This window comes from Pinus tabuliformis, chromosome 2_2, assembly GCF_031772625.1.
Source record: "Pinus tabuliformis cultivar Carrire ecotype Pingquan chromosome 2_2, CPIR1, whole genome shotgun sequence".
NCBI lineage: Eukaryota > Viridiplantae > Streptophyta > Pinopsida > Pinales > Pinaceae > Pinus > Pinus tabuliformis.
The window spans coordinates 52,388,586-52,400,200 of NC_142300.1; the positions used below are offsets into that span (position 1 = coordinate 52,388,586).

An 11,615-nucleotide genomic window follows, 5' to 3' on the forward strand; every position below is an offset into this window, starting at 1 on the left:
TCCTATCATAGAATCTTTCAAGAAATTGAGCTTTCAAGTAACCAAATTTTTTGCAATGGAAACATTGAATTTTTGACATATCTTTCTTCCTTTGAGGATTAGGTCTTCTATCAAAATCCCTCTTCTTCTTATGAAAACTAGACTTCTTTCTTCCTCCAACTTTCTTGGAACGAGGCACATAGGTTTGAGATTCTTCTTCTTCCTTTGGTTTTCTTTCTATAGACAAAATTCTTGATTATTTTTTAGAACAAGTTGCCCATCTTTCTTCGAAACATGGAGCTTCCTTTTGGCTGCTTATGCATTTTGCAAACAAATCTGATGAACGTGGTAGTCCATTAAGTGTTGAAGTCACAAGTTCTTTGTCAGAGACAATTTCATCAATAGCTTGTAGTTGATCTCTCAGTTGAGAAATTCTCACAAAGTATGAAGCCACTGTATTGTTCTTTGTCATTCTTATATCATGAAGTTCATTTCTCAAACTCATGACTTGGCCAATATTGTTGACAATATACAAATAATTTAGGGCATCATACATCTTCTTTGAAGTGTTAAGCTTTGAGATGTATGGAATTAGATGATCCTTGATAGAGTCCATAATAATGCTCATGGCAGTGATTTCATCTTTCTTATATTTCTTCTTTCCTGCTTCATCTGTAGGTTCAGTCCCCTTTCCTTGCATAATTTCAAAAATATCTTACCTTGTGAGAATCAGGTTGATTCTTGTCTTCCAAGCCCTAAAGTTAGTAGCCCCTCGAACTTGTTCTATGATTTCATAGTAGAATCCATGGATGCAACTTGATTATAAAGATCTTTTTCAAGAGTGATCTCGATGCACTTTCCTTCATCAACGCTATGATACAATATTTATTTTTCTAGTACAATAGATGCAAGTACTTTATTTCTAAACTGTGATACTTAATTCAAATGATATAGATATTTTTTGTGTGTGGTAGTATGATCATTAAGTAATTATACTTCAAAAATTCAACACGATATAAATTAGAGCAATGAAGATCACAAATGAAAAAAGAGACAAGAAGATTTTTACCCTAGGAAAACCCACCATGGGGGAAAACCCCAACCAACCTATTCATTAGAGAATCAATCCCACAAGAGATATATCACAGTCAACTAACCAGCAAGATGACCATACACCAAGAACCAAGTCAACCCTTCAAGATCCAAGACAAAAATATCCTTCAATTCTTTCCACAAAAAGGTCTGCAATAAGATCTCTCATAGGTCTTCGTCGAGGGCCAAAATTTGTCCTCTATCTTAGCCTTATAATTTGGATGATTCCATAGGATTCATGTCTCATAACTGCGCACTATGCCACAAAGAAATATACCTTAGAAAATTGTCTAGAACTCAACCTCCTTTGATTGCTAGAGCAAGGGAAACTAGAGTGAATATCTTCCTTTTGATTTCGGCCTAATACACCTTGTCTTTGCATAGAGCAGAGATATATGTGATGATTCAAAGTGTGTTCTTCGAGGGATACAAATAGGCTACTTATAGCGTTCCAATCATGTGAATGGGTGTCTCTCATGGGTAGGCCGACATGTCCCTTGGAGGGCTTACTTCATCACCTGTGGAGGGAAATACAAATTTGAAATTTTCAAATTTTCCCACTTTGATAAGGTCACGAAGAACATGCCTTATAAAATTTCTTTTGAGTATAAAAACAAATAAGTATTTTTGTTTTTGTAAAAGCATGAAGAACATGGTTCAAATAAATTTTTCTTTTACAAATATTATTTATATTTTCATCATTACAAGTACAAATGAAACAATATGAAGACCAACCATAGCTACAAAATTCAATAGTTAAATAACCTATTTCATTCCATAAGTTAATGGTCTACTTTCTATTACATGAATTAAAATTCTTTGTTTGTAATTGATAGAATTTAGATTCTAGATGGTTGGTGTTGAAATAATTAATTATTAATGTACTATAGATGCCATTTCTATCTTGATTTATGTACAAATATGTATGCTTTTGTATATTCTATAACTAACATTAGATAAATTTTGAGGTCTAAAATGGGCCTCCTAAGAAAAATTTACAACCAAAGTAAACTTTTTAAGAACCAGTAAGATTCAAGATGATGATGTCAACCATGGGGGATTGATTTGAAATGGGGCACTAAAGGCTTTCTTGTCAGCGTACAATAACCTCTCCCACTCCAAAGCTTAAACAATTTCCAAGATCTATGCTTATGATTGATAATTTGTAGAAGTAAAAGAATTTGAAGTAGGTGTATGTCTTTGTTTTCCTTTAAACTGTTTGAGTGCTTATATTCATTTGCTTAAACTGAAATAAAACACATAACAGTAAAACAATGTAGAAAATAAGAAAACCACATAAGGCAACGATATAATATGGAGTTCACCCTGATATCTTGGGCTACGTCTCCTTGAGCTCTAATCAACTCGATTAGGATCTTTGGGATTATGGCTTCAATTCTTTTACAAGTGCTTCAATCAACTCCATTGATTTACAATTGAAATAATGGGCTTAGAATGCCATCTTACCCTTGGATGTCCTTGTTCTGCAGATAGTTCTAGGTTTCTCTGGACTTGAATCCTTCAGTCAGTGCTCTGAGCTTCTTGAGCTTCTGGCTTCTCTGACTCCCTTAGAGTTTAGCATTTTTCTTTGGAACTCCTTCTCCTGTCTTCAGCACACCTTAGAAACCAACGACAACTCAATCATTCGATCTCTTGCTGTGCTGCAACTTCACTGCAGCCTCATGGCTCTTTAGAAGTCTATTGGAGCTCTCAGGCTCTGCAGCTCTGCAACTCTGCTGCGCTCAGGCTCTCTGGCTCTACAACTCTGCTGCACTCAGGCTCTCTAGCTCTACAACTCTACTGCGCTCAATCTCTCTAAGGAATCACCCCTTTGCCATCACCCCCAACCTCTCGTGGCTTCTCTGTCTTTCTCAAGATCTCTGTGTTATCTTTCGGCCTCCGTGAATCCTCGGTTAACTGTGTCCTCTGTGCTTTTTGTAACACATCAGTTACAATTTGCCTCTATCATCGAAGACTGACTATTTCATTACAAGAAGCATTTTTCCATTGAAATGAACCGACGAGCATGGGCAACCCGATCGTTTGGCCTTCTTGTGCAATCATCCTGAATTCCAACACGTCATGGCAATACACAGAGAAATGCACGAAAAACACATTATTGGTCGTTCAGCTGGACTTCAAATAATATAGAATCACATCTATATCCCTTTCGGGTTCGTAAAACAACTCGTTCATCGTCCATCATCTGATCAGTGATCGATAATCAATGGCTGATGATCATTTCGGGTGGCCCACTTGCACGGAGATTACCCGCCTAAAAAAGCAGTTTTCTCTCTCCTGTGGCGTGCTACGTGTTGGCTGGTGTATGGAATCGGGTGAAGCCCTTCCAATACCACTTACTGCCTGAAGCCCGCCTGAAATACCGTTTACCACGGAACTCAAAAGGTTCTCTATTGTATTCATAAATCCTTCAAGTCCGCTGCCTAATGAGGTTTAGCGATAAACAATGTTTAACCTCATTAATAACATTTTCCGCTTTTAACCCTGTTCCACATCTTTGATGTCGTGAGCCAATCTCTGATTGCCACCTCATCTGCTGGGCTAACATTACCAGAAACCTATGACTCTATCCCGAGTTGCCACATGTCCTGCTGACGTAGCCATTGACTCTTTGGCCCGCAGTTTGACTTGGTTCCATGACCCGTAGTCTTGCCTCTCCGATTTGCGATCACCGATCGCATCTCAACTGTTGATTCCTTTTGATTCGACGACTGACAATGCTCATTGCAATGGGCCCATCACAAGTCTTCACGCCTTTGGTTAAGTCCTCCCTTTGGCTTTTTACAATGCGATAAAGTGATAAACGCATATTGCAATGCCTTAAGGCCTATGGTTAAGTCCTTCCCTTTGTCACATTTGCGATGTGATATGATATTGCCCGATTCCTTTTTGACCAATCAAACAGGGCCACATGGCCCAATCCCAGCCTGCCATGTGTCAGCAGTGGATTGGCCCATGAGCCTATACCAAAAATCAACATTTTCAATATAGTTGAAGATTAATGAAATTGCCTCCTTTTCTAAGGACATTGGACAATTTTCATTTTAAAATAACTCCTTCATCCGGAGTCAATTTTGGTCCATTTAAATTGCGTCAGATTCAGAATGGAGAGATCCATGCAATGAGACTATTTCCAAGAGCATCCTTTGACTTTAATTTTCCTCTGTGAGAAATATTTTTAGACTTAGAAGTCTATTCTAGATCCATTTTGGATCACGCCTTCCCACTAAAAAGCTTATGGACTCCAAAAGACTGATATACTGATTTGAACAGTAACTGAGAGTACCTCACCCTATTCTTTCAGCCTCCATACACTTGTCTTTCTAGATGTGCTGGTCCTCATAGGAAGAACTGTCTTCCTCCTTGACTTCATGTAGAACTCCTGCTGAGAAGGTTATAGAAGGTAGTTTGAACTTCTCTTCCTTGATCATTGATCCAAGGTGGCTCAAACAAATGTGAAGTTGCATCTTCTTCACAAGAATTTACATTTGTACCTGTTACAAAAATTTTCTATTGACATCTTGTCAAGAACAATAGAATTACAGACAATAACTGGATGGCCTAAACTCTTGCTTCATCAAAAGAAACAGATTTCACATCTTGTGAACACCTCCATGTCTTTACATTTGAATACAAATGATTGACTAGATAACAAGCCAATAAAACATGCCTTTAAAACAATTGACCCTTCAAGTCAAGCATGTAGAAAAAGAACTTTAGGATTCTTTTTCAAAGATGAAACACTTCATCATTATCTCCATCTTGGAGACCAAATCAACTTTTTCCAAGTCAACATTACATGCATGTTTACAAACAAAGTAATCAACCCTTGAAGTTAATCACACATACATGTTTAAATACAAGGAAATCATCAACATCCCTATGTTCATGCATATCATGCTTATGCATGCATTTCATCCTTCAACTTTCACTTAAGCACACTGTACTTTCTAAGCTGAAATGAATATGATGTTGCAACAATAAAGTGAGTTTCCTACTCATCTTTTTCCATTCACCTTCTTGGTAAAACCCTGCAACTTGCATTCCATTAACAAAGAAATGCATTCTATTGATTTGATGCATTTTCAAAAGACATGCAATCTTAATTGGATAAGAACTCTAACCATTTCTTACCAATCCATTTCAAAGGTGTTACCTTTGTCTTCACATCAGCATCAACATGTGAATCATCCTGAAACACATCAATCATGGAATCTTTATTTCCATTCCTGCCATTTTCTCTTTCCACCTTCTTCAAGTTTCATGGAAGCATTATCGGATTCAGAGTCCAACATTTTGCAGTAATATGTCCTTGCTTATGGCAGTAAGTGCAACACATATGCATCTTCTTGACAACATGATTTGCCTTGTCCAGTGGAACTTTGGCTTTTTGCTTCCTTTCCTTCAAACATTTCCTGTATGTGGCCATTCTCTTCCAACATCTAGAAACACTATGGTTATCCAAACCACATAAGGAACATGCAATCTTCACACTCTTGAGGTAGAAGACCTGAAATGAAACTCCTTCTAGGAACTGTTTCATTTTCCTTCATGGTAGCTTTGGAACTTTCTCCATAATATTGTCCATAGCCAAGACCCAAATACTTAGGCCTTTCTTCAACCATTATTGGCTCAACAATACCTTGTGCATGTTTGCCCAAGCCTTTTCCTTCATAGCCCATTTTGGACATTTACTTGTAACCTATGCCTTTGGTATGTTTTTCAAAAGAACCAATATAAACATTCTTACAGGAATTTGAAGAAAAACTGGAATTATTTATCTCTTCTTCAAGCGGATACTTAACTAAGGCTTCTTTGGCAACAAAGAGCTGTGTCTCCAACTCATGCATCCTTTCTAGGTTCATATTTGCAATTTGTTAGAAAGCAACTACTGCTCTTCCTTCATGGAATTCAACTGCTCTCGAAGTTCAACACTCTTTTCTCTCACCATATTCATCATGATGAACAAGTCTTGCTTCATGTCTTTATCACAGGATCTTGTGATGAAGGAAGAATTCGAGGACTCACTTGTAGAAGTAGTCATTATCAAAATGAACAAAAGAACTTCAAACAAGGTTAACAAAGAGCTTATTCAAGCAACCTTTTGCAACAAACCTCTTGTGCTTCAAGGATTGCTTTGAGGTCCTTTGGGATAATAAGAATGCCTTCAACCCTTCTTCCTTCTTGTCCTCTCCTGGACTTAGCTAACAACAACTTTCTCTTCACCTTTGCAAACTCAAACAATAGTCAGTTTACAAAAAATCAAACAATCAATCCTCGACTGTTTAAACACCTTTCAATTTAAGCAAGCAAATATATTGCTCTGTCAATCAAGCATCTTGCTTTGATCAATCAAGCATCATGATACCACCTGGTCTGGTATAACTTGCTCTGATATAACCAGTTCTGATACCACCTTCTTTGAAGGTCGGGTTAATCAACCTAATGCTTTGATACCACTTGATCTGGTATGGGGCACTAAAGGCTTTCTTGTCAGCTTACAAGAACCTCTCTCACTACAAAACTTAAACAATTTCCAAGATCTATGCTTATGATTGATAATTTGCGGAATTAAAAGAAATTGAAGTAGGTGTATGTCTTTGTTTGCCTTTAAACTGTTTGAGTGCTTATATTCATTTGCTTAAACTGAAATAAAACATATAATAGTAAAACAATGCAACAAATAAGCAAACCACATAAGGCAACAATATAATGTGGAGTTCACCCTGATATCTTGGGCTACGTCTCCTTGAGCTCTAATCAACTCGATTAGGCTCTTTGGGATTATGGCTTCAATTCTTTTACAAGTGGTTCACTCAACTCCATTGATTTACAATTGAAACAATGGGCTTAGAATGCCATATTAACCCTGGTTGTCCTTGTTCTGTAGACAGGTCTAGGCTTCTCTGGACTTGACTCCTTCAGTCAATGCTCTGAGCTTCTTGAGCTTCTGGCTTCTCTGACTCCCTCAGAATTCTGCATTTGTCTCTGGAACTCCTTCTCCTGTCTTCAGCACACCTCAGACGCCAGCCATAGCTCGATCATTCAATCTCTTGCTGTGCTGCAACTTCACTACAGCCTCATGGCTCTTTAGAAGTCTATTGGAGCTCTCTGGATCTGCAGATTTGCAACTCTGCTGCGCTCAGGCTCTCTGGCTCTACAACTCTGCTGCGCTTAGGCTCTTTGGCTCTACAACTCTGCTACTCTCAAGCTCTCTGAGGAATCACCCCTTTGCCATCACCCCCAACCTCTGGTGGCTTCTTTGGCTTTCTAGAGCTCTCTGTGTTATCTCTCGGCCTCCACAAATCCCCTGTTAACTGCGTCCTCTGTGATTTTTGTAACACATCAGTTATAGTCCGACTCTATCATCAAATACCGACTGTTTCATTACAAGAAGCAGTTTTCCATTGAAATGAACCAGCGGGCACAGGCAACCCGATCGTTTGGCCTTCCTGTGCAATCATCCTGAATTCCAACAAGTCATGGCAATCCACAGAGAAATGCATGAAAAACACATTATTAGTCTTTCAACCAGACTTCAAATAATATAGAATCGCATCTATATCCCTTTCGGGTTCGTAAAACAACTCATTCATCATCCACCGTCCGATCAATGATCAATAATCAATGGCTGACGACCATTTCGGGTGGCCCACTTGCACAGAGATTACCTGCCCAAAAAAGCAGTTTTCTCTCTCCTGCGGCGTGCTACGTGTCGGTTGGTGTATGGAATCGGGTGAAGCCCTTCCAATACCACTTACCGCCTGAAGCCTGCCCGAAATACTGTTTACCACAGAACTCCAAAGGTTCTCTGTTGTATTCATAAATCCATCGGGTTTTCTGCCTAATGAGGTTTAGCGGTAAACAATGTTTAACCTCATTAATCACGTTTTCCGCTTTTAACCCTGTTCCACATCTTTGACGTGAGCCAATCTCCGACTGCTACCTCATCCGCTGCGCTGACATCACCAAAAACCTGTGACTCTATCCCGGGTTGCCACATGTCCTACTGACATAGCCATTGACTCTTTGGCCCATAGTTTGACTTAGTTCCATGGCCGACACTCTTGCCTCTCCGATTTGCAATCACCGATCGCATCTCGACCGTTGATTCCTTTTGATCTGACGACTGACAATGATCATCGCAATCAGCCCATTGCAAATCTTCACGCCTTCAGTTAAGTCCTCCCTTTGGCTTTTTGCGATGCGATAAAGCGGTAATCGCATATTGCAATGCCTTAAAGCCGATGGTTAAGTCCTTCCCTGTGGCACATTTGAGATGCGATATGATATTGCCCGATTCCATTTTGACCAATCAAACAGGGCCACGTGGCCCAATCCCGGCCTGCCATGTGCTAGCTGTGGATTGGCCTGTGAGCCTATACCAAAAATCAACATTTTCAATATAGTTGAAGATTAATGAAATTGCCTCCTTTTCTAAGGAAATTGGACAATTTTCATTTTACAATAACTCCTTCATCCGGAGTTCCTTTTGGTCCATTCAAATTGTGTCAGATTTAGAATGGAGAGATCCATGCAATGAGACTATTTCCAAGAGCATCCTTTGACTTTAATTTTCCTCTGTGAGAAAGATTTTTAGACTTAGAAGTCTATTCTAGATCCATTTTGGATCAGGGATGATTCATCATTTTTGGAGTAAAAAGGAAAAAATATTAAAAAATAATAAAATAATAAAACTATTTTTTCAACTTGTATTTTCAACTTATCTATTTAAGGTTTTACTCAAATTTTGAGCAAGAGTACTCGTTGGATACAAAATTTAATTCCTCATCCAAGGAGTATCTATGTTGCATACTTTAGATGGACCCTGCTACATGAAAAATCAGAAATACATGAAAAACGTGATTACCTTGCTACATGAAAAATCAGAAATACATGAAAAACGTGATTGCAATCACGTTTTTCATGTATTTCTGATTTTTCATGTAGCAAGGTCCATCGAAAATATGCAACATGGGTACTCCTTGGATGATGAATCAAATTCTGCATCCAACGAGTATTGCCACTCGAAATTTGAGTAAACCCATAGGGAAATAAGTTGAAAATATGAGTTGAAAAAGTAGTTTTTTCATTTTTCCCCCTAAAATTTGATGATGTAATCTATTCTTATTTTATTATTTCAACTATTATTTTATAATTTCTTTAGGAGGTCCATTTTATACCTCAAAATTCCTCTAATGTTTGGTATTTTGGATGTTTTTTGAATATATATATATATATAAAGAAAAAAACATCCAGAATACCAAATTAGTTGCAGAATATACAAAAGCATACATATCTGTACACACACATGCACGCGCGCACTTTTCTTCCAAATATTTTGGAAAAATTGACATTTTCGATGCTTCACTTCTAAAAAATGCACCCGCTTCATCCCTGCTTCATGCAACATTGGGCCATTTGGACTAACCAATGCACCCAATACTTTTATGAGGTTGATGAATGAGGTCTTGAAACAATTTATTAAAATGTTTGTCATCGTGTACCTTGATGACATTTTTATTTTTAGTAGATCCAACGAAGAGCACTTAGGGCATGTGAAGCAAGTGTTCGAAAGGCCGAAAGATGAGAAGCTGTAAATTAACTTGAAGAAGTGTACCTTCTTGAAGAATAATTGGTTTAGTTAGGTTTGTGGTTTCCAAGGAAGGTTTGAAGATGGATCCTGAAAATGTGAAAGCCATTGTGGATTAGTCAATTCCTAGTTGTACATTTGATGTAAGGAGTTTCTATGGTTTGAAAAGTTTTTACCAAAAGTTTATCAAAAACTTCAGTTGGATTTTGACACCACTCATTGAGATATGAAAAAGGGAGTTTCCTAGTGGATAACAACACCATCAAAGTCCTTTGAAACTTTGAAGAAGAAGGTAACTGAATAGCTACAATTGTATTAGTCTTGAGTCAAGATGGTAAGTGAGTAGCATTATTTAGTAAGAAGTTGAATGATGCTAATAAAAAGTAATCATTTTATGATCAATAATTTTATGCCATTGTTCAAGCCTCGAAGAAATGAAGACACTATTTGGTACCAAAGGAGTTTGTGTTGTTCACTAATCACGAGGTATAACAATACATAAACATTCAAGGTAAGTTGAATTAGAAGCATTTGAAATGAGTATAGTTTTATAAAGTTATTCATATGTTTTAAAACATAGGTCCAAAAAATCTAATAAGGTTGTTGATGCATTAAGTTGGAGGGTGATGTTAAATATCACGAATGTTGAAGTTGTTAGTTAGGGTAGCAAGAAATAATTGTACGCAAAATAATATATTTTGCATAGGCATGGAAAGTATGCATGAACCATGGAGTATGAACAAGAGACCATATTTGGATTTCCACATCCAAGAGGGTTTCATATTCAAGCATAAAGAATTATGCATTCCACAGAGTTCTTTGGATTGAACTTCATTAGAGAGTTGCATGGTGGAGGATTAGGTGGGCATTCTGGAGTAGATAAGACCAAGGCATTGGTGGATGAAAGGTGTTTTTGGCCTAGTATCAATAGTGATGTTAATAATTTTTTGAGTGTTGTAGAATTTTTCTATTGGATAAGGGGAGAAGCCAAAACATTGGGTTATATACTCCTTTACCTACACCTAAATATTTGTGGGAAGACATAATCATGGATTTTATTTTGGGACTGCATAAGACAAAGAGAGGTCAAGATTTAGTTCTCATACCGTGTAAGAAGGCCAATGATGCTACACATGATTTTGTTATATTTGTAGGAAATTGTAAGGTTGCATGGGTTGCCTAACAATATAACTTCAAATAGATATCCTCAATTCCTAAGACACTTTTGAATGACTCTTTGAAATAAGATGTGATATGGATTGGATCAATATATTATTTTTAGTCCATATTGATGCTTTTAGAGTGGAAAATTGGGAGGAATCAGCTTGCAAGGTCACTTTTATTCGCTGTCCCAATTTGGAAAATTTTGGGTGAAAAACTTTAGGAGCCATTTTGAGCCCTTAAATGACCACTTTTTGTGGTGCCAACCTTACTATGGAACTATATTCCATAATTTACATGTCGATATCTTTCCAATGGTGCAAGAATCATTCAATCAAAGCTCATATGAGAAAGTTATGCCTCTTAGAAGTTGACTTAGCGAAATTGACCATCATAATTCAAGAGGGTGCCATGTCAGCCCCAATTACTAATGGAAAAAGGGATAGCCACGTGGGAATCACAGAGAAGAATATAGAAGGTTCGAGTTGTAACTCATATTGAGGATTAGATGGGTCAAATTTAACTCCTAGTTGGCTAACAAGTTGTGATATAACGAGGCCACTAGGAGGAAAAGAGTTTCCATTCTATTTGAGTGCTTTTTGTTCCATATATGAGCAGAGTAACTGAGAGTGGATATAAATAGAGCTAACAAATAGGTTTTGTATACTATAGCATCCCATGGGCCATACAATTTCACTTCTTTGTACTTGCATCCATTTACATTTAGAAAAAAAGACAACCTTGTAGTCTCACTATATTTTTTAGTCTT

At 37.5% G+C, this 11,615-nt stretch overlaps 1 protein-coding gene across 1 annotated transcript; it reads right to left on the minus strand.

Annotated features, from left to right (window-relative positions):
- Positions 1-235: 235 nt before the first annotated feature.
- On the minus strand, positions 236-679 carry LOC149191439 (uncharacterized). Its single transcript, XM_089406652.1, has one exon. The coding sequence runs from the start codon at positions 677-679 to the stop codon at positions 236-238; it is 444 nt and encodes a 147-aa protein (XP_089262778.1).
- Between the last annotated feature and the right edge of the window lie 10,936 nt (positions 680-11,615).

Excerpts from the sequence above, each read along its gene's own strand:
- LOC149191439 (XM_089406652.1), bottom strand. The coding sequence starts at position 679 with ATGCAAGGAAAGGGGACTGAACCTACAGATGAAGCAGGAAAGAAGAAA.